The 24,668-nt window shown below is 41.8% G+C and overlaps 1 protein-coding gene across 3 annotated transcripts in view; it reads right to left on the reverse strand.

Annotated features, from left to right (window-relative positions):
• The window catches only part of bnc2 (basonuclin zinc finger protein 2), a 486,445-nt gene extending 462,425 nt beyond the window's left edge, over positions 1 to 24,020 (reverse strand). For all 3 annotated transcript variants that reach the window (XM_063048914.1, XM_063048918.1, XM_063048917.1), the window contains exon 1: positions 23,210 to 24,020. In XM_063048914.1, the coding sequence (XP_062904984.1) occupies positions 23,210 to 23,305 (96 nt within the window). In that variant the 5' untranslated portion in view covers positions 23,306 to 24,020. The remainder of the gene's footprint in view (positions 1 to 23,209) is intronic.
• Positions 24,021 to 24,668: the final 648 nt, after the last annotated feature.

Here is a 24,668-nt window from a genome sequence, read left to right on the forward strand (position 1 = left end):
TCAAATCTTCCCGGCCAGGCTTGTGCCCTGGAGAGGGCACAGTCCACCAGAGGCGTAAACCCATGATCCCCTGGGACTGACGGCTGCCTACTATGTTGGAGCTACAAATCTTATAGCAGTCAACTTTATTTTTATTCATTAATAATCATTATGACTGTGTAAATGTTGTTATCTACAATCTAAAACAGTCATTTCTACATAACCACAATGCAATAATATTCATTAACAGTAGGGATTCAGGTCACCCCATCCCGGAGAAGTAGAGTGCCCAGGATAGTCTGTATGGTAAGTTTAGTTCTCCCTATAATCAAGTATAAACTCATGGGAAATTCACAGATCTACAATGACACGTGAAAGCTAGGCCCTATTGGACATGGCCATTGGATGTTATAGCTCCTATGACATGAGAGAGAAGCACTATGACATTCCAGTACCACAAACCCTAATAAAGCTCTGCACAGGAGCCAAATACAATTTGTTTCACATCAAGCTTTTGCTCTGTGGCAGCAAAATCATAAACTACATCCAGACCCCTCTGCCCACAAAACACTCCTTTTGTTTCTCTTCAGAATATCCAAATTATGAGTGGAGCAATCTGGATGCCAGCTGTGCCATGTGGATCCTGAACAAGTTGCAGACCCAGGTGATTCAGTATACCTACTGTAGGTCTCAATTATTCACTAGGGATTAAGTGCCATCATCACTCACGCTGTTGGAATGGCATATCATTATCCAGTAGATGCCCACCCGTGTCAGTTTATACACTACCTTCTCTTCTCCCACATGAAGAGATGACCAGTTAAAAGAATTAGTTTCTGCATGGTCACTCCAACTGGTTATGAACACTTGTTGCTTCACTTTATGTTGTAACACGCCTACCATCAACCATTCGAGAGAGAGAAAAAAAAATCACAAAACACTTAAAGAGCTTTCAGCAAGTCGCCTCGCAAATTACACACCTTGGATGACAGAGCACTCTTCTCATAGTCTATGTTCACTATCCAAATGAGAAAAAAAAACGGAATGAAGCATTGTGGACGCCTGTGAAAGCAGAGAGCATCCCAGATCACCAACAACATATCCAGATGAAGAGTAACTGTCACATCAACAATAAAGGAATTTCCATTCACTGCACAGCCTACACATTTCTGAGGAACATTGTTATCTGCCGTGCAAAAGAAACCTATCAGTCCTATTGTCAGAAGTGTGGTTGAAGCAACCTCACACTGTGGTTCTATGCAGCATTCTGTCGTAATGGATTCCCCCTTAGTAAAGCAGCATTATGTAAGGCTGTTTTATCATCAAAAGAAACTAAGTAGTGTCTTGCATTTTCTTCCAGCATGTAAAGGTAATTAAGGGGATGTAAAGCACTGAGATGAGAGACCTTATGTTGGTTGAAAACATGCAAGGTCTTGCTTCAGTTGAAGGTGGGTGAAGCACTAAGATAGAATTTCTGCTAGTGACTTTCTAACCACAAGATATATATAAGAGAGAACCAGGTGCCAAAATGTGGCAATTGGACACAACACACTTCATCTTCAGTAATGACTTTCTTCATGGAAGTAGAACCATGCTTGTAACTAAATTAGCACTGACAGGGATTTTCATATTGATTGTAATTCTGAACAATTTTTGAAATTTTTAAAATCTAGAATCTCTGTCAAAACATGGTGCATATATTCAAAGGCATGCATAGGGAAGACAGAGGAAGGCAAACGTATCCCCACAGATGGCCAAATCTAAAATAGCCAAAGCAAAACTGAATTAAAGTAATTGCAGAATGAATATTTTAATGCCATGCAGATCAGTAAACACTGGGTAACCACTTGCTGAAATCTGTGAAACACTTCCTCTCTTTTAAGTACCAAATAAAAATGAGAGATCAGATCTGTAGAGATAAAACCTGCAAAGAAAAATAAAGAACCCCTTGTCAACAGGTCTGTCATACTAAATGGGAAGAAGATACTGAGTGATTAGGTTGCTGCGTGTAGTTTTGTGGAGCGGCAAGTCTCCCACCAGCTGACTAATCTCTCTTCATTGTGCATTTCACCATTTATTTTGGATTTCCAGTATTTTCCCATTGCTAATGATAGAAATCAAGGAACTGGCTTTAAACTCTCATTCAACATTATCATGTTACGAGAGGTGAGAATAAGAGGGATGGGACTGAGAGAGCACTGTGCATTCAAGGGATAGGACGGAGGGAGTTCATAACAGCCTTGCCGTGTTAGAGACAGAACCACAGAGTCAGAAGGACAGGTCTGAGGGAGTGCCATGCTGCCAGGGTGACAGGCTTGAGAACACACTATGCATCCACAATCCCTTGAAGCCGTTTTACATCCTCTTTCCCAATCATAATCCCAGCTATAGTTTTGCAACATCAGCAAACTGGTAAATATGGCATTTGGTCCGCTCAAATACATTGTTATAAATCAGTTGGAAAGTTTGCAGAGAAATTATTGAATCTGGACAAGTGAAGGTGCTGCATTTCGGGAAGTCAGATACGGTATACAGCAAAATGGTAGGATCTTTAGTAGTTCTGATGATGTACACAAAGGGTTGCACGGTTTATACTTCTGCCTTGCTTCCGCCTTGCATTTGACCCACCAAAATGCAGCCCCTCATATTTACTTGGAGTAAACACCAAGTGCCATTTCTCTGCCGACCTTTACAACTGATTTATAATGATGTGGCTGAGGGGACCAAATGCCAGGGATCCTGCCATGTAAGTCCTCAGCTCCCTGAAAGTGACAATATTAGGTAAGATGATAAAGGCATACGGAATGCTTGCTTCCATTAGTCAGGCCATTGAACAAAAAAGTGAGCAACTTATTTGGTAGCTGTGTAAAACTTCGATCAGACTATGTTTGGAGTGCTGTATGAAGTTCTGGTCAGCACACTGTATGAAGAATGGGGAAGCTTTGGAAAGGGTGCAGAAGAGGTTCACCAGGATGTTGCCTGCATACAGCTCATACTCATGTATATAGGATCAGTTTTAATTTGGCATCACGATTGGCATAGACATGGTGAGCCAAATGATTCCTATGCTGTACTTTCCTGTATTTTCCAAGTTTTTATGTTATGCAGGTTGGGAAAAATGGGGACCCTGCAGTACCCCACTACCCAAATCTTGCCAACGTGTGAACAATTCCCACTCCGTTAGTTTTTTTTAAAAATCTGATACTAATTGCATTATTTTCACTTCCATCTGACCTAACTTTGCAGACCAATCTCCTGTGTGAGAACTCAATGAATGACTTTCAAAATTCAAGTACACTACAGGACCAAGACCATGTAATCTCTTGAACAAAATATTAAAATATTTTTGTTGTCCTTTCTGCTAGAAATTAACAAACCATTGGCCACTATTTACAATAATGCAATGCTTTCGAAACGTGTTAGCAATTTACCAAAGCATTGTGAGGAGGCATTTCATTATCTGAACTTTTTCCAGCATTGTTTAATTACCTCTGCTCTGTAGCTCCATCACCCCGTGCCCTTATTTCAATGACACCATTTACTCACTTCTAATATAAAATTGCTAGGCTGCAAGTTCCTCATTCAGTCAATCAACTCAAATCTCATTGCCCAAGGTCCAAGATTAGCAACATCCCAACAACATGGCAAACGATATGTGGAACTTTCCTTCACAAGCCCCAAGAGCAATGAATCTCTGATGGACAAGAATAGCCAATTACCTCTACCCTACCTAGAACCTCCACTACACTTTGGGCAGGCTGTAACATTGCACATACTATGTTTGAGAATATACGTCAAGATTTAATGTCTCAGAAAAAATATCTGTGAATATTTCAGCTTTCTACAATGATTTGTGAAATTTGATAACGTGCATATGTATCACTGTTTTATTAATTTTGGAGTCAATAGCTAATTCTGAATGATTTAAAGTAAAAGTAACTCTGTCCTCTCCTTCAGCATTTTGTGTTTTTTTCCCAACTCCAATTATCCCTATTAACCACATATTCAGCAGAGATAGATTAGATCTTGGTTAACTCCTCTGCTACATTCTAACGTCAACTACTTCAGATCACCCAGAAACTAATCTGTGTGAGAGGATACAGAGCAACACTGACAAGAATGTGGTGGCAAGCTGCCTTTCTGGAGTGGGGCCATTGTGGAAGAAAGACACAAAATGCCAAAGAACAAAAAGATAACTTCCTCGTGTTCTGGGTTAAGAGATGGGAACAGACGACTTAACCCCCAAGTTCTTATGTGAGATGCCCATTTCTGATAGAAATATAAGATTATTTGTCAATGTATTGGAATTGAAATTGGTTTAGTATTATCACATGCACCAAGATACAGCAAAAAGCTCGTCTTGCCTGCTGTACCATCCAGTTAGTTTCTTAATGATGGTTCATCTGATATGTCAGGGGGTGTGAGTGTGAGTGTGAGTGTGTGTGTGTGTGTGTGTGTGTGTGTGTGTGTGTGTGTGTGTGTGAGTGTGAGTGTGTGTGAGAGAGAGAGAGAGAGAGTGTGAGAGAGAGCGTGACAGTGGGAGAGTGAGAGAGTTTCATTGTATTTATGGGTGAGAAACACCTCGAAGCCAGGTGTTCAAATAGTAAATGTGTCTGAAACGTTAAAATAACTCTCATCAAAGGTACTCTTTACAAGTGTCAAATGGGGAGTGGTGTGCGCCATTCGGCCCCTCGGCCATGTTATGGGATAAAACCACGAATCACTGTAAGAACTGAAGGGGTCAGTTTGAGTTGGATCCATGCCGGCCGCTGACAACCCAGCCATTACAACGCTGCAGCTTCAACTGGCTTTCGACGTTTTTAAACAGCAATCTCGAGGTGTCAAGCGGACAGCACGTGAGGAACCGCTGTCTCACAGTCTCAGTCTCACCCCAACATTCAGAGTCCCGTCTCCATCTTGACAAGCCAAGTTTGTTACGGTGCAAATTAAGGCTCAAAATTGATTGTTTCGGCCTGCCCTTCCAACGTTCGCTGACAACTTGTTCCCCAGGCTGGAGTAGTTCACCCTCCCCGCTCCGCCTTCCGCTCCCGTCCGTTTCACATAGCGCTGCAGCACGCTCTCAGGAACCAACGGCGGGCCGTGGGCAGGAGAGGAGTTACTTTTGAAATACATGCGCTGCTTACGCTTACAGTTTTACTGACATATCGGCTGGGACAGTGCGGAGAAACGACGAGGAGGAAAAGCTGGCGTAAGCAGCCAGCAGCAGCCCAGTGTGTGTGGCCCAGACAGCGGGAAGAGCAAACCCGGCAACACTTGGAGTGGCAAGGCAGCTGGGTCGGCGTGCTAAATCAGCGCTTTAGCAAATCAATGCCACTTGAAGAGTACAATGTGAGCCCTCACTGTACAGACGCCAGGGACTAGGAAAATGCATTCTCAAGTATTTCACATTAAGAGGGAATAATGTGTTAATTTATAACTCTTCACCCTGCACACTTGGATTATCCATCTGTGTCAGCGATACGACTTTGAAAATTTATCAAAAACAGGGAGCAGGGAAAGGCATCCTCCAGTCAAGACCCTGGGAATAGTAGTTAAAAAAAATGCAGCCCAATTTTGCCCCTTCAGCTTTGTTACAGGGCTGCCAAGCGCTGCTCGTATTGCGGCGGTTCTACCAGGTCTCATCCTTCACGTGTGACAGGAGGGGGAAGCATGCGGCAGACAAAGCTGTCAGCAATAGACTTCAGAAAGTTGGAAAGTCTACAGATTCAGTCACTCGCGCACTCGCCACCGAGCCCGCGCGTACACGCACACTTTTCCTCTCACAGGCACTTTCCGTCGTTTTCACACTCATTTCTGCATTCTTGTTCTTACTTAAAAACAATACACACAAATAAAAGTCACATACTTTCACTCAAATATATATTTACATGCTGGTACACAGTCTCGGGCACCACAACACCAGACTAGCTACTGACACAAAGACAGTAATTAAACACTGATTGAGTTGCAAGACATCACAAGCCAGCGGGGGGGCTGAGTAATTTTTGGAAAGCTTCCTCGAGTGGATCAGCTGAGCGCATCTAGAACCTGAAATGTTAATAGTCTTGGTTAACTCTTTATGGACCAGATCGCAGGGAAAACGTCGGAACAGCTTGGGGATTTGCATCAGACTGGCCAAAAATAAATCACTGGGAATTCGTCTTGAATTACTGCACGGGTTTAATGTTGTACCATATCTAATTACTCGGCCAATTCTCTGTACATGATCGGGACTCCATGCACACTTTGCGCGCGGAAAAGTAGCAGTGCCTCCGCGCTTCCTTGACAAGTATTTTAACTGTCAGCAACAGTGATAGAGAATGATATACTGTACAAATTCCATCGCATCGGGCAACACTAATCCTGGCTTCATCTGCCTGCTGGAAATAACAACCTGCCGAGCACGAAATTCCGCCAAGGACGACGGCTTTGTGGGATCACCAGGCTCTTCCTCAAGTTTCACGCCATTCTGAATTGCAAACATACCGTCGACATTTATGCTCCCCTCGACCCTCCTCCGGTCTTGATAAATCTGTCAGTAACTATCTTGCCTTTTATTCATTCTGTGGATATGACAGAGGCTAGTAATGCCAGCGTTTACTGTCTATCTCTTATCATTGCTCAACAGAGAGTTAAGCACTTTGATGGGTCTGTAGTTACTTATAGGCAGAATTGGTTAGGAATAGAACAATTTCCTTCCCTGAATAGCATTAGTGAAGGATAAGTGGTTTTAGGGTAATCCAGAGATTTCGTGATTCGCTTTTCCAAAAAAGAAAAAAATAAAATCCAGATTTATTTAATTTTTCGAGTTTAAACTTCCCAGCTGATCAATGACCCTAAACACTGGTTGCTAGTTTAGTGGCCTAACCGCTGTGTCTCACCACTCTTTAGGCAAAGAAGCTTGAGCAAAATGACGACGAACCATAAAACATAGCAACAGAATCAGGCCATTCGGTCCATCGAACCTGCTCTGCCATTCCATCATGGCTGATTTATTATCCTTTCAATCCCATTCTCCTGCCTTCTCCCCCTAACCTTTGACACCATTACTAATCAAGAACCTGTCAACTTCTGCCTTAAATATACCCAATGACTTAGTCCGCATAGCTTTCTGTGGCAACTAATTCCACAGACTCACCACCCTCTGGCTAAAGATACTTTTTTCCTCATCTCCGTTTTAAGTGAGCGTCCCTCTATTCTGAGGCAGTGCCCTCTGATGCTAGACTCGATAGGAAACGTGCCTCATTAAAATGGTTCGTCATCCACAACGCCAGAAAGCATGCGGTGGACTAGAGTTTGATTTGTTATTGCAATCGTGAAAAGCAGTGGACCCAGCACGAAGCCTCCAGCAACTGCATTACTTATCTCCGTCCACCGGGAATAACAATCTCTCTGCTTCACCTCTCACTCCACAGTCCCTGATCGTATTCCTTTGTCTTTTATGGGCAATGTAACCAAAATGTTATTTTTAATCTAGATTAATTACAATGCCATTGTCTGGTCTGTTTTCTCTTTATAAAAACCCAATAAAGGTTGTCCAGCTACCACGTTGAAACCCATCCATTGTTAGACTTCTCATTTCTATATTTTGTCTCTCTCCCTCTCACTCACTTTTTTCTCCCCACCACGCTGTTAAACTGTTTGTTTCACAACTCCTTTGCCATATTCTTTCCCCCAATCAGAAGTTTCACGCCAGCTATTTTTGATTGCTCTCACTCTACACTCTTTCAAACCTACAGTATTAACACATTTCGTCAAAACTGCGTAGATTTGTTTGGATTAAGGGTTTGAGCTCTGAGTTTGATTCGTTTGTTGACTATATCTCCTGTTCTATTTTAGTTTTATTTTCCTTGATCATTTAATCACATGGCTCCTCTCTCCCTTTTACTTCTGATCCCTTCAAATTATGTTCTACACCGCTCTTTAACTTTTGCCTCTTTCCGCGCCCTCAACTAGTCCCTTGACTTTATTTATTTATGGAATCTCATGACTTGAGTTCACTTTGTTCTTTCTTGCAGAGGAATACTTCCTGCGTTCTGTTCACGGTTTTAAATATTTCCCATTGCGACGCTGCATCGTTATTTGTTAGTGTTGTGCGCATTCCTCTTCCCAAATCGACTGTTCTGTCTTCCAGTCTCCTCTTTTTGTTAATCTATTAACCTGATTTTCGTCACACTCGTGTCCTTCTCTTATCAAATTAGAATCCCCACTGCACTTTCTCCTGACAAAAACAACCCAGCAGAGACAAAGCGAGATGCAGAGCTTCGCATCAGCCTCATGCTAGAAGCAGTGTAACTAAAACGGAGCGGGAGCAGGGACATCTTTCACATTCTTGCTTGGTTTCCCCACTGGCATCACCCCTCACGAACGTCAGTATCCTGTCCCTCCACCTCTTAGTGACCTGATTATCTGAGTCCCATCAGCAGTCGAAACTAACGTAGCCCAGAGAATGGTCCCAGCCAACTTCCCTTAAAGGGGGAATAAAAAGAACGTCGGTAAATTCTCAGCCAGTTAGGCAGCGGCTGCGGAGGAAGGGGTAAAGATCGACGACAATTCTGCTTTATTGCAGAATTCCAGCATCCGCAGTTTTCCATTCCTTCAAGCATGGGCTGAGTACAGTTGGTCAGTGAAATGGACTAGTTAGTAGCGGTGACTTTCTCCGCACTTTGCACCGAGCCTTTCGGCGTGCGAAGCTTTCAGGAGGTCCACCGGTGGAAGACTGGTCCTGACCTTGATGCTTCCAATGAAACGGAGATATTTGGCTTGGGTTTTAGGAGTCCAGCTTCCTATCTCCGCTTTGCCTGAGGAATCGAGCCTGCCTTGGGCTCAAACAAAGAAAAGTCCACCTCCCTCCAAACTTCATCTCACTGAATTTGACGGGTTGATTTCCCGCTGGGCTTCACCTTTTGCGCGTCCACCTCATAAGGGTGTTGGTCGAACGTCCACACTAAACAGTCTATTACAAGCCGCCGGTTTACGGTCCCAGGGAACTTTCAACTCCCGATCACATTTTTCTTCCCTGCGATCAAACTGGCTACCACAGATAGTATTTTGGCCTTGATTTCTGAACTGCGAACGTCTCACAGGCACGGCGTTTCCACAACTACACTTGAATTGTCAGTGGGTCCCAAGCAAAATAAAAGTGTCCGTATCAGCGGCCTTGCAAACAACACGACTCCATACTTCAACCGAAGTCAACCCAATCCTTCACCCAAACAGTGGAACACTGTGCTTGCTACACGCTGGGAAAATTGCAAGTGGGTTAACCCACCACAATATTCCAATATACCCCGTTCTCATGCACAGTATTCCGCAATGAACTGGATTGTAGATATTGCGTGGATCCCACCAAAGTAAATGTTTTTTTCAAATCAACAAATACCCTCCAACTAACACGGCCGATTAATTAATTGATAAAATGTAATTAATTGTTTTTATCACTGGAATCGTTCTTTATCTTTTATGAATGTCACTTCAACCCCATAGTTGAAAGGCTTTATTTTCGTTCAGCTCGATAAATGGTGGAGGCGTATTTCAATTCTCTAGTATCAATTTTAGTTATTTATTCTGGACGGAAAGCGTGTCTCCTTAGGAATTGAAATAAAAGGAAACTACATGGAAATATCACTGCAAATAAAAAGTAATAATTGGCACATAACCATAAACAACAAAAAATACGAACACGGGAACAAAATTAACCCCCTTCTCACCACCCAGTCACGGAAAGCCTTTCGCGTTAACCCGAATGAGAATCTCAGTTTCAATCAACCCTAATTTTCTCCTTTAATAATGACCAGAAAGCCTTCTCATTTTATACAAAAAGCAGCCCGTGTAGCCTGATGCTCAGTCCCGCCTACGCCACGCTATCCTTGGCTAGCCCAGCTAACGGTTTTCCCTAATGGGAATTAGCTATTCTTATCAATTGCTATGTCTGTACAGTTAATCCTCTCCCGTGCCACCTAAGGGGTTAAAGCTCTGAGGTACAGTTGTGACTTGTCAATGACATATAATACCCTGGGTCCTTCAAGCAATCAACTTTACTTGACATGTATTTGCTCATCACAGGACCCACAGTACTACTGGGAAAATGAAGAAAAACCTAAATTAACACTTGACATTCAATATGGTCAAGTTCTTAATTGGCTGGTCTTCCGGAGAAAGCAATTTTCTATTCCCCAAACTGTTCCTATGTCATGTGTAGAGTGCAGCTCTTGGCCATCACTGCTGTCCCCAGCTCACTCTAATGAGTGCAGATGAATTAGTGCTACGTGACACGATTTTAGCAGTCTCTCTCCCCCACACCCCTCCCTCCTTCTGCAGTGACAGGCATTTGGCAGAGAGAGACACACACGAGAAAGAGACAGAGACAGAGAGGGAGAGAGGGAGGGAGGGAGAGAGAGAGGGAGAGAGGGAGAGAACGAGAGAGAGAGAGAGAGAGATAACACTGGCGTGCAGGCGCGCGCGTGCATACACACACACAGGAAGGCTGCAAAAACAGTTATGCAAATAACAGCTGAATAGATTTTCCCTTGCTTCGGGCTAATGTTGATGCCATTTTTAAATGTTTGTATAAACTGCCCTTTCCTTCTATCCCTCGATAAACAATATCACAACAGAATCTCAGATAAAGGAAAGCTACTATTGATATCAATTCCCACCAATGCTGGGATTTAATTCCGATTTAGTTATTAAAAAGGAAAGAAAATACATCAATGTTTCAGCAGGGCGGGCTACAACCTGTCGAGAGACGGTTATTGGATGCTCTAAGTCAGGCGGACTAAATGAAAAATGTATGGAAAAGGACAAAATGCAGAAACTTCGGAACCATCGATATTGAACTCAAACTGTTCAACCCGTGGGGTAACCCCCAATCTGGAGAGTTTGCAAAGGGAGAATTTATGATGTGATAGGAACATCAGTTTCCGTTAGCTCAATGGACGGTACTCAGACAAAAGTTGAATCCAGGAAATCATCACAGCAACAATTACAGTACAACATGCCAACTGCTGAACAGAGCGCACTTTAAACTGAAGCGCAAACAGACCACATTTTTCTTTCAAATATCAAAAGGACAGTTGTTAATCAGTTAATGGAATTCTTCAATTCGATTTATCCAAACGGGAAATCTTCCTCAGAGGAGTGGAATTAATTGGACACTTTTTAGTAAATGGTAACACTGTCTTAATGGGCCAAAAGGCCTGCTCCGTTACGATTTAAAATAAATCCCAAATCAGGCAGAAGTTCAAAGCACACTGACCAGAATTTCACAGCGGAATCAAAGCTGCATGGACAGAATGGAAAATTCAAATTCCAAGGGTTCAGGAAGAACAATCAATGGACTGGAATCCATCAGAAAAGTTTCTTCCCCTCTCCAACAGATACTTCCCATACACCTCCCTTAAAATATGCTTGGCTTCATTGTGAACAAAGTGGTTATTGGTTCATCCACTCTAAGCCACCATTTGATAAAAGAAATGCTGGGAGGGAGTCAGGAGAAAGCATCATGAATACCCTGAACAATATTCAGCCAGTTGGTTCCGAGATGAGCAGAAACTCGTGGAAAGAGTGAACAAGTATGGCATTTTAGGTGTAGTGATCCAGATTTGCAGCATCTGCACTGTCCCTGAACAAGTACAGTTCATCGGGGCTCTTCGTTTGAGACCTCCGCGGGGTTGCTAGGTGGACAGCTGAACAATAAAGATTACAGGATTTGTGACACATCTTACTTGTTTATAAACTGAGTAGGTGCAAATTGAAAGGAGTTGTAGAAACTAGAGATGTGTGTAATGAAATCCTTGAGGGTGGGAGGTCAGATTGAGAAAGCTGTTGGAAAGTCACCTGTAAAGTTACCATAAAACATGATAAATCTGTTTCTCAGTGTTTCATTCTGGAATGGCATAGATATCAAAAACTTGGAAAAGACTCAGAGGAGATTTACTAGAATAACTCTGGGATGACGGGCTTCAGGCATGTGGAGAGACTGAAGAAGTTAGGCTGGTTCTTACTGCAGTAAAAAAGATTTACTACCTATTTGATTTGTGTTCAAAATCATAACGGACATTGAAAAAATAGAAACAACATCTACAGTCATGAGGATCAGTCATTAAAGGAATACATGCAACATATTTGGTAATGGAGTATGAAAGTTAAGGTTTTTATCAAAACTGTTCAGCATTTTGTTGCAACCTGGAACATCCTGCTTGAATGGGAAGACATAAAAGGGAACTAGATAAACTCATGAAATGGAAAAGTATTGCAGTGCTATGGGCAAGGACTAGAAAACAGAATTGCGTGGATTTCAAAGACCTAGCTCAGGCACAATGGGATGAATGGCCTCTTCCTGGGCTGTGAGGTTGCTTGAAAACGCTATTTGCAATATCATTAGCAACTGGGCTCGGCTTTGAGCCTTGATGTTTGTCAGTACCTGGGATCAACTTAATGGGGATGGGATGGAGTTCCATCTGTTCACCTAATTCTGGATCATACAATTCATACAAGCTCTTGTACAATTCACCCTCAAAGTCAGACCCTGTAATCCCACAGCAGAAGCAGCAGAAATGAAGGCAGACTTTACCAGCACATTTAGTCAAACTTAGCTGACTAGTTTCTCAGTTATTTGTTTGGTCAGAATAGAGAAGGGGCCAGGAGCCATAGGTTAAAAATTCTACTTCTCTGAAATTAATAGCAACTGAAACTGCATCCGTCACTGGAAAGATAGCTCCCTAAATCCCGGTTGGAATGTTTCTAAAAGCAGCAAGTCGCAGCTGTGTTAGTATTAAACTTGAGGAAGGGGAGGTGCCAGCTCTCTTTAGATACAAACAATCACAAATGCCCTTTTGTATGTCCGGAATTGTGCCAACTTTACCAAAGAAACAAAGAAACAGTGGGACCTTGTGAAAGAGAAAACTAGCTCAAGTGAAAATAAAAATTATTCTCCTCTTGATTCAGCTGTTAGAAAGGATTTGCCAGGTTTTGAAAACCACAGCCAACAGTGGCATGTTGCAGGCTGCAGAAAGCTTGTGGGCAATGTCAACTAACAAGGGAAGGAATGTCAGCTATGTCCTCTGATTACCTGCTGACAGCAGGGTGGTGACATTCAGCATCCAACTATTAAATCAGCTGTGGCATTAACACGTCCTCTCAATTTAGCATCCCGAGAGGACTTTGAAAGCCACAAGAGCTTTTCGGCACCCTTCCTTGATAAACATTTTGATAATGCTTCAACCTACATCCACAATTATAATTCTGAGGAAGAAAAATACCGTATGTCATTGCTGTAAGCCAGCCAACTTTAGAGAAGAGGACTGCAGCACTTTCCTGTAAAGTGACACATCCCACTGTCACCCAGTACTAATAAGACAGCAGCTATTATCATCCATACTACAGTGCTGTGTAAAAGTCTTAGGCACATGTTTACATAGCTAGTGTGCCTAGGACTTTTGCCCAGTACTGTATTGGTCAAAGTGGAGTGAAGAACATGTTTGTAAATCTGACGGAAGCAAAGAATGTTGAAAATGGCAAGGGTGGAGCGCTGTGGGACAGATGAGAGAGGAGGATTGTCAGGGGCGAGGTGGGGGAGTGGTGTGGGTGCAGACACACCCAATCCTGAGACACTAGGAAAGGTCACTTGGTTTATTGATCATTACAGAATGCCTCTCTGGTGCTTCCCACTCCCTCCCCTCTCCCTTCCCCTTTCCCTAACCATGATTCCCCTCTCCCTGCCCCCTATCCACTCTCAGACCACAATAGAGACCCATGTCAGAATCAGGCTTATTGTCACTCATTTATGTCATGAAGTGTATTGTTTTGTTTTTAAACATCAGCAGTACAGTGTCATACTTAAAATTAATACAGTACTATGCAAAAGTCTTAGGCACCCTACCTATTTATATGTGCCTAAGACTTTTGCACACTGTATATGCACATCAGGCTGGCAAAGATGACCTAATATGTCTTTTCTTGGTGGCTTAAGTTCTGAACGTGTCACCTTCTGCCCTTTTTCTCACTGGAGGTTTATGCCAAAATACAATTTCAGGGAGGAACAACCTGACAGCAGAGCAGAGAGACACGTTGTACTTAATGTCACATGATACAGGAGTCAGACACTGTTCGAATGTCTTTTAAATGTAGCTCTTTAAATTATTTTCCTTTATTTAACATTTTTGATCTTTATGAAACATTGCACACTGATTGCAAAGGAAGTTCTACATCGCAGGCGGCAGCTACAGTTTTGCTGAAGTTACAGCATATGGGATTGGAACCTGTGTGGGGGTGGTGTGGATAAATTACTGTAACACTGTTAGAAAAAGGCAAAATAAAATTTAAACAGCTCCAGGATCTGAACTTTGCTGGTTACACTCTATAAACAGATTAAATGTACAAATAATGGAAGCAGTGACAATATCTCAATTTTTGTCCGTGAAACCTTAAAACCCAAATAATCACTGGTGGGTCTCCATCAACATTCTTAAGGGATACAGAACCAATCTGTCTGCAATGTTTGAAGTCACTCTGCCTTTAGCCAGTCACAAGGTACAAACCACGGGCTATTAATGACTGCTGGCTTCTCACATTATCCAGGAGGTCACTGCTGAATCATGCCTGGATGTGTACAAACTGTGCCCTCTCTGTGACCATCTTCCACTTGGTATGGCCAGAAATACTACGAGTTGTGAAGCAGCCAGGTGGATCCTATGACCATGGAACAGGCATTCTCTCTGCAGTCAAGACGTATACTGGACTTGAAATATGGCTCTACCAGAAATACACGAGTTCAAGAGCAGGTTGCAAGTACAAAACTCGTATTCTCTTGTGCTGACAGATTGAAAAAGATGTTTGAGGTGATTAAACATATGAATCCAGACCAAGAAGACAGAGAATAATCAGGGATGGTGTCAGCAAGCACTTTCTTGAAAGCTAATTGGCAAATAAACTCTTCAGGTCGGAGGAGATGGTGGTGGGGGGGGGAGTGAATCCAACAGAATATTTCAAAACTAAGACCAGTAAATTTTGTTGACCAGAGGATGGGTGATGCACATTTTGACCCCTGTAGCTACCTTGATCAGTCACAATGGCTAGCTGGAACCAAGACATAGATCAGCCTTTTTCTGAGTGGCAGAAGGAACTAACTGGCAGCTAATCCCAGGTTTTCAGATATTCCAAACCAGAAGGTCAGATTAATTGGTATCAGAAAACAACAGGAACTGGGAGCAGCTATTTTTTCTCAATTCTGAAACACACAGAAACTAAATAGAAAAATGATGAAAATTTCTGAGAAAGTCAGATTTAAATCATTCCTTTTATATTTTTTTAATTACTGTATTTCAATTGAAGTGTTTATTGGGGACAAGAACACACAAGAACAACTGGCAGAGATAAATTGCAAGCAGCGTTTTTCTTTGAAATGTATGAATGTATAAAATTGGAAAAGTGCAAAAGATCTTGGATAACGGAAGAGCTGGAGGTAGTGGTCGAGCCTGAGCAGGTGAGATGAGGGATCTTAGCATGATAAAAACTTTAACCCAAGGAAATAGAAACATAGAAGACCTACAGCACAATACAGGCCCTTCGGCCCACAAAGCTGTGCTGAACATGTCTTTACCTTAGAAATTACCTAGGGTTACCCATAGCCCTGGTGGACTGACAGAGAGCTAATATAGATCTGCAAGAGCAAGGACAAAGAATGGGAGCAGAGGACGAGCCGGATGTGCTGCGATCTGGGACCCAATGGCTTGGAAGCAGAACTTTGGATGAACTGAAATTTACGGATTCAGTCATGAGAACAATAAGCCCTCTTATGCATCCTTTCCTCATAGACTCATTAGCCCAGCACCTGAACTTATTTGCTGGACCTTACTGGTAGTTCATTTGGGGTAACACAAATTAATTGGGGGTCAATGTAGTTAGCCACATTTAAAATAAAATGCTTAATGAAATTTAAAATGGCTTTCAAAAAAAAATGCAATGCAATTAAAATGTCTATCACAACCCAGCTGGTTGCTCTCTCCTCTGGACACAAGTTATCAGCTCTGGATCCACACCAGAAACTTGAGTGTAACATCCAAATGATGCTCTCCATTCATGACTGAGGAAGTACTGCACAACCAGAACTGCTTTTGTTCAAGTCACACATTAGGCAGCATATTAGATGATTTGCTTTCTCTAATGGCTATCAGTGATCCTTGGACCTATTCAAGGAAGAGCAGTGGGGGGGGGGGGTTTGTCCCAGTTCTCGTACTGTTATTTAATCCTCAATCAATAACATCAAAACCAGCTCTTGTTATGTCACTTGCTGTGGCATCCTGTGTAGCGCAGATTACCTCCTTTACATCCATGACCTTATTTGCAAAGCATTACATTGGCTGTGCTTTTTAGAAGATTCTGGTGCTATATAAATGTAAAGAAAAAGTTGGAAATGCCAGTAAAGATTAAAGCTGAAGTTTCACTTGAATGAATTGGAGAAGGTAGCAAAGGCATTAGCGTACAAAGCATGAAGATTCAACTCTTCCGATCAAGCGGATGAAGAATGTTGTAAGGCATATATTGGAGTAACCCCCATTACTGTATCATGATGACTGAACACTCGCAATTTCAATCTGTGAACCGGCGTGCTCAGGCACTTTCAGAAAGCAGTGAGAGTACGGTCAGTGCAGGTGGCTGATGGCAGTGTGTGGTACAGCAAAGAAAGCTCAGCTGATGGGAAAGACCAGGGAAGTTCCTGCATCTTTTACTGCATAGCACCCCCCACCCACTTTGCATTTGCTTCTACTACCACTAAAGTATACAGAGCCCATGTTGAGATGCGCACACAGTGAAGTCGCAGAATGGTATTTGATGGCCAAAGGTGGAGGGGAAAAACAAAGCAAATATATTAAAATGAAGGTTCATTCATTGCCCGGTCAGAAGATTTAAATGAATACATTGCAATATATTAAACTGCAATGATTCAGATCTAAACTGCGTCTCTCCCAACAAATGGATTATACTGTGAGTCCTTTTACTTTTATGCCTGGGATTTCAAGAACATATCTGGCATCAAGAAAATACTTCTCTCCCTTTGTTCAGTTATTAGATTCAGTTTTGGAATATAATAATTGAACATTAAAAGGCAAATAGGGATACAAGAATGTCTCAATAATAAGCCCATTTTCTGTCACTCTGATTATGATATATTTCAGCTACCAAAGTAGTTCAAATGTATCTATAATGCACTATCTAGTTTATTCCTTAAATGCTCTGAATTAAGGGATGTGTCAATGGCTCACTATGTTTCTCTACTTCTCCGGAGAAATTTACAATGAACTTCTGTTGAGGGTGTAATTGGGGAGCTGGGGCACAGAGTGGGTTTTAGACATCTCCTGTTACGATTAATAACCTGCCTCAGTCATACCTCCTGAAGCGAACTACTATCTTAGGGGGTCACTGCTCTAGCTGGCAACTCAGAGGCTGGGGGTGGGGAATTCACACCCACTCTTTTACATCATACAGAGCAAAAGAACAAGATAGAACATTCTTCAATAAAAAGGATGATGAATTTTAAAATGAATGTACAAAATCTGTCGTTATAAAGAGCAGGAAGTCTTAGAGGACAAACTTTTAAGCAGTTTTCCCTTGGGTCAATTATCTGTTTGAAACAAAAAGAAATGCAATCATAGGCAGTGCAGTTGTGGGGGGCAGCTGTATGTGCTTTGGGGAGTATGCCTCAGTCTCATTCTCAATCAGACATTGTTAGGATGAAGTCTTAGCAGGCTTGACTAGATTGTGTTGCTCCCTCATTAAGACAAAAGGCCTAAAAGCAGAAGATTTTTTTTTCTGTTCCTTGTTTAGTTTCTTTTCACCAGCCTGTTATCAGTGTACAATGTGTACAGCCTGTGTTTCCTTGAATTGGCCCTGTGTCACAATGACCTGTCTGACTAAATCCTTACTATCACAAAGAGTCTAATCATCTCTGGCCTCAACATATACACACACAAACACACACACTCAACTAAACTGCTCAGTTACCAGATGCCTTACTTAGCAACTCATTAGTCACTGAGTTTACTTCCTGACTCTTCACTCTAAAGTGAGAGCCTGCTGCAATGTTCTGCTCCAAAGCAACTTCTCCCAGTGCTAGTCAAGACGGGGACGATAATATGTCCACTTCTTCAAACATGCAAAAGCTATAGGTCAACCAGCTAAAAAGAGTTAATTGAGGAATAGTGACCAACATTAATCTCTTATTACTGCTCATTCAGACTTAATAATAATGATGTTATTTCATTACTGTCCCTAAAATAGTGAGTGGGTGTTGGAATATAATTTGCAGCTCTAAGGAGAGAGAACCAAGTAATCTGTATCATGGTACTACACTGCCATTATGCCCAAAGGCTGCACAGAAAAGGCTGGCTTACTACTAGTAAAACATGCTGATACATGACCTGAAATTGAAGTCTGGCGTAAGACGTAAAATAATTGTGAATGCAGAATTGGAAGTCCACCAATTTTAAAAAAAATTATCAGTGAAAGATGAGACTGAATGCCAGTCGACAAGAGCTGGATTCCCAGGTGAAAGAATCCATAGCCGGAATGTGTTTTTTTTTGTTCGTTTCTGCTTCACTTTCTTGCTACGCAGCACTTTCACAAAGTAGGAACACAAGCCTTTTCTGGCTAATTTTGTTAATCGGTTAAAGTGTGTGTTTAGTCATTGTTCTACACGGATAGCAGTTTCTCATTTAAAAGCAAGTTTTTAAATCATCTCTGCTGCTCCTTAACTTGCAAGAGTGAAGCAGAAATTGTTAGAAGCAGCTCTGGTATTTCATCCCTTCATTAATGACCATAATCATTGCATGAATTTCAGGATTCTTTCACCACCATGTCCACTAGGAAAACCTTGATTCAATATTTAGATTCTCTACCATTGCTGTGTTTCCTCTCGCCAAACCTTCTGATAATATTTCTTTGTAAGTTCATTGATTTAAAGTTATTTTGACAAATTCAGAAATCTATACTTAATATATTTACAGAACAATCAAAAGTGTGTTACATTAAAGCGTAGTTAATCAGGGGGAAAATGCAGCAATGTGTAGATTAAAACCAGACCACCTTCTTGATGTGAAAAACACCACAAAAGAATGGCCGAGTGCAGTCACTGCAGAAGTCTATCAGCAGCCCGGGCTGCACAGAGTGAGGCTGAGAGACTCTGGTCAGTCTCGACCTGTCACAGATCAAAAAGATTCCCAGCCCGGGCCTTCCCAAAGCTCTGCCTCTGCAGCTGCTCTTCACGGCGTTATCACGGTCCTAAGGCAAACCTTGCTCTTTGAAAAATTCCGACACTTTTACAAGTAAAGAAATAATAAAAATAGGATTAGAGCCAGGTCTTCTGGTACCTTATCCATGCAAAGGAGGAAATAAATTCAGCAATGTCAATTCAAATGTAAATCTGCTGAAGAATGTAGGCCCATTGCCTGCACGCCTTGGGTCATTTACATGCACAATCTCCTGCTGCCCAGATACCTGCTGCCTTTGGCCGCCACAGGTGGTTATCCATCCTGAACCACTAATAGCGTAATGCTGGCATCATCTCACTTCCTCCATTTACTTAAAAAACCTCAGCTATCAAAAAAGCCAACAGTATTAAATAAACACAGATATCTTTATGGTATACCTGCAGATGATACACTCCATTAAATCTACCATTTAATAGCTGCTAAGTGCAGTTCACACCATGTTGATTATCAAGACATATTTGTAACACCGACAATTGAAAGGATGATTTTATTCAGAAGCTTTCTTTCCTTTTAATCATGTTTAATTTCCATGTTTAAAAAAATCAAGGATCTCCTTGCATGTTTCACAAAACCAAAGCTACCACATACAGGTCCTTTTGTAATCAGAATATTTAAGACAGCGAGGAAAAAAAATAAACACCTCCCTTGCTATTGATACCATCAGAGGCTTGCTTTACACATGCTCCTTAAGTAATTTGTAATTTCTCAGTTATGTTTCAACCGAAAGAGTAAATGATTTATCTGGTCATTGACACTGATGGTATGAAATGATCTGATCACACTCTCTACTTGTTCCAGCAGCATTATGGTATTTCATTCAAAAATAATAATTCTTCAAAATAAAAAATTACATCTTTTCTTAATTTCTTTGTGAGCAACTTATCTGAGATGAACACATTTGTGGTGAAGTTATACACAGAGGAGTATTAATCAGGCATTTTCAACCAATCTGCTTTATTGTGGGTCTGCGCATTTACTCCAGTAAAGTTAAAGGTTAAATCTATGATCATCAAACAAAGCAGAAATGTCCCTCCTTTTAATAATCTGTCCTCTTTGCTATTTTTTTACTCTCATCCTGTGTTCCAAATTTGAGCAAAGATTTTTATTTTAAAAAGTTATTTTCTGAAGTACTTCGAAAATGATATGATTCTGATTGGACACAGATCTAAATAATCATATACAAATTAACCAAAGGTTCAATACCATTTCCCTTCAAAGCGAGAAGCATAAAACTCTTTTCTCCTTTGTTCTGAAAACACTTGGGTTGGGAAAAGTTCTATAATCTCACTTGTTTCTCCCGTTTGCTGATGGAAACCACACAATAGGTTAGTTCAGTTTCGGGGTGCCAAAGGTCCTTGCTACTCAATAGATTTACCTTAAGAACAGATTCAATGCTTTTAGAAATAACAAAAAACTTCTGTTATTCATTACCAGTCACTGATTGCATTAACCTTCCAGAGATTTTGTTTTGTCGGCATGATCAAACTCCAAAAGAGCTGTTCTCTCACTTCACAGTAATCCTGACTCAAATCAGAAACTGGCGACATTTATGCAGATGCCTGGTGGAAGAACGGGGAGGGCCTGCATTTGCTCTTTATTCTGGATGCAAATACCAATGAAGTTTATTTTTAAAATTTGGATTGTTAGTCACCCTGTTCTCTTGTTAAGGCCATTAAAAAAAGATATAGCCATTTTCTTCAATTATCACCTGTGTACATATTTTACTGTCAGAAACCAAAACCAAATAAAAATTGATTCCAATCACAAAACACAATATTGTAAAATATCCCTTACATTTTTTCCATGACAATTCCTGGAATGCAGCACTTTTTCCTCTATACATTGCTATGCAAGATCAAAATTATTATTTACAGAAATTGATTATTATTGATGACAACCAGCATTCATTTCCCCCTCTATTTTATTTACACAATGAGGATGAAGAAGATATTCCAGCATTTGATGACACTGGTACTAATTCAGACCAGGGGATTCAGGGGCTTTTACCTCTCAGCTCAGCCTTGAGTCAAGCAGCCGTGTGTCTGTAAACTGCTACTTCCCCGTAACTGCGTATTCTGAGAGTCAGCATTTGCCTGTGCTTCTTATGCAAAGCACCATTCAGTTCCAAAACTCACCCAAAATTAATATCAACTCGTTTTTGAACCATGCAGCCCAACAAAGTATTTTCTCAGCAAGACTTGCACCTTCATTCACCAAATTTCACATTTAAATAGGAAAATCGTCTAATGTACCATGCTTGTGAGTTTCATTGAATTTTGACAGCTTCTTTAGACTGAGCTAACTGTGTACATTGTTTTATTTGCACATTGCTAACATGCTACAGTCCATTAAATTATTTTTTAATATTGCTGCTCCGTTATAGTATTGCTCACTTATTTATGGCATTGATAAAGCTTAAAGATCAAATGCGATATGCAAGGGATCACAGCGATAAACAGCTCTCATCTACCTGACCCTCACAACATCACTCATATTAACACACTCGAATCTGTTTCACTCTGGGAGCTTCCGTTTTAATGTGAACTTTAACTAACTGGAAAGGTAGTGATGTAAGCCTGTAGATCTCAGAATGGGGATTAATATGACAGCACACAAAAGCAGAGGAGCTACATACTCTCAGTGCCTTTTGTTTTTGTTTCTTGCTCTTTAAAGGGATGTGGTCCAACCATTGAATAAGTATCCCCTCAAAAACATGAATAGGAGGCAGACTGAGAGTGAATAGAGTTTCCCCTTGTTAAGTGGGAAGGACAGTACCAGGTGTAAACTCGTTCAGCAGGAACTGGGTTCCCTCTACAGGGAACAATGATATTTGTCCATTTTAAAATTGATACACAAGAAAAAGTTTAAGAATCTGGCTTTAAATAGACAGAGTATCGACTAGTTAGGATCAGTCTATCAATTAGATAGTGTCATTAGCAGTATTTTCATTTGTTAAGGGCTGGATCCAGTTCTAGGCTGCAGCAAATGTCTTCACTCCCGGGCTGTCTGTTCTGTTCCTAATGACCAAACTAGGCATGAATTCCACATGTCAGAACATTGCAAGCCTAGAAGCGACCCTGCAGAAAGGTTTGGTTTGAACTTCCCTGCCCTTCTTTGAGCTGTGTCCAAGGAGAAACTATTGCTTTCATTCAGCAGAGCCAAACAATTTTGCAAGAAGACGGGGAGCAGGCAAGGTATGTATCAGCGAGTGCTTGGTACAGAGACACCCACTTCTGTGATTAATTAGCAGTTATTACTGGCCCTGCAACAAGATTTCTGGTCTCCCGTCAGAAGGAGGATGCCAAGTTCCAGCTGCCTGTAAAGCGGCCCCTAGTGCAGGCAGAGCACCGGGGAAAGTGCCAAAATAGAGCTTGGAAAACAGAGGGGGAGCAAGAGGAGAGACAAACAGACAGACAAAGACACACAGACAGACAGAGGAGTGAGGAGAGAGAGAGAGAGAGGGAGAAAATCATAAAACACTTTCTACAGAAGACTTTAGTGATCCTACTGCTGAACTCTGGCAAGGATTCTCGCTCAACACTCCATCCCTCACCACAGCACATAAACCTGCATTCTACCACATGAAGCCAATTAAAGTCGAAGGGGCCCCTCTGACATACTATCAGTTTCCTCAGAGTCTCTATCACATGAACTTGCTGTTCCATCCAGGAACAAGCAGTCGAACTACAGCTGACTGCCTGCAACTCAAAAACTTGCTGGAAATCTCTCCCTGTGAAACTTTTACAGCAGTCGTTGCCTGCACTTTGATTTTTGTCCTCCCTTGCCTCGAATTTGGCAGAAGATGAGTGTACGCTAGAGTGACACAGGAGCCCAGTGACAACAAATAGAGCAAGTTTTATACCAGCCGAGCTCAGTACAACAAAGATGGCTAATGCAAGGGAATAAGCCCAGAAGGAAATCCAAAAGCATTTTATGCAAAAAAAATTAAAATTCAAACTCACCTGTTGGGACATTCTGAATAACAGGTTAGTCTCGGTGTTCGGCCATGTCCCCATGAAAGCAGGCTCTGTAGATGCTGCTCCTGTGCTGAACTGCATGGAGTAGTTTGGTACTTAAGTCTCTTAAAGTGAAGTCACTTGCTCTGACTCTCTCTCTGTCTCTCTCTCTCTCTCTCCCCCCACTTCTCTTTAACTCACATTCCCTTATGCTGCTGCTGATGAAAGGTATTGGTGGGTTTTTGAGCCTCTTGCCTGTCAACACTAAGAAGTGCAGTTAAGAATCTGGCTGCAACTGTGTTTTCCTCGGGGGTCACTGCTCCTTTCGCACCTCCTGAAGATACCCCGATCATTTATGCATAGACTGTGACTCCCTAAGCACGCCCTGTACAGCTTAACAGCTGCCAGTCAGGTGTGCAGGCAAGAGGGATGATTCCTGACCATCAACTCACCCTCCCTACGACTCGATATCATTGGACAGCAGAGCAAAGAACTCAGGTCTCCTTCACTTGCTTGCAGGTACAGAATGACATCCTGTGGCAACCCTGCACAGACCACTGGGGGGCTGGAGATGAGAGGGGGCTGTGAGAAAATTGTATTCAACAACACAGAAATGAACAATTTAGGAATTTCGACAACGAGAACAAAAGAAATTGTGGCATTTTCTGACAATCCTTCGCCTCTTTCGAAGCTGAGAATAATGGAAACTCACCCTTTTGCACAGTGGAAAGCACTCAAATGGTAGTTCACTGTCATTAGTGCACCAAATAGAAATAATGAGCAAATGTACACAATACTGACACAAATGCACATTCCCCCTCCCACCCTCACTTGCTCCCTAAAAGCTTTCCTGCAAAACTTTCCCTCAGCAAGCACATTCAATTTACTGTCATTGCATTTTAAAAAACCACCAAGACAGAAAATGCAGTATTTTTAAAGATTAATAAAAGATCAAAAAATAAAGTATAAGAGGACCCTGAATTATTTCACCAGTGTCCAGCTACCTAGATGGTGGACTGTGCACACTGTGTTTGTACTGACCAATAGTGTCACGCAGCAGCTCGCACTCTCCAACCTGGTCCTGCTCCTGCTCCTGCTAACTCCCTTTCAACAGTAACTAGCCTCTTGATTCCTGAAGTGGCACTTCGGCTCTCCAGTCAAGCAACATCCTGTGTTTCTGACCTTCCCACTAATGGCAGTTATTTGTGAGCCTCTAAAGGACACTGCCAATAGCGTGCTCTCCCTGCGTCCCGCAGTACTCCCGGTTTCTTCAGCCTGCAGCGGCGGCACCTGCAGTAATAGACTCCTTTATTAAAACTGTTATTCTGCAAGACTTGGAATTCCCCCTAGACTGGGGCCACGTCAAAGCCGATATAATTAACTAGGAGGCTCAGCAACGGATCAATTACCAGACAAGCAAGTGATAGTGAAATCAATGAAAGATCATCAGCCACATTATCAGTGT

Source organism: Mobula hypostoma, chromosome 5, assembly GCF_963921235.1.
Source record: "Mobula hypostoma chromosome 5, sMobHyp1.1, whole genome shotgun sequence".
Taxonomy (NCBI): Eukaryota; Metazoa; Chordata; class Chondrichthyes; order Myliobatiformes; family Myliobatidae; genus Mobula; species Mobula hypostoma.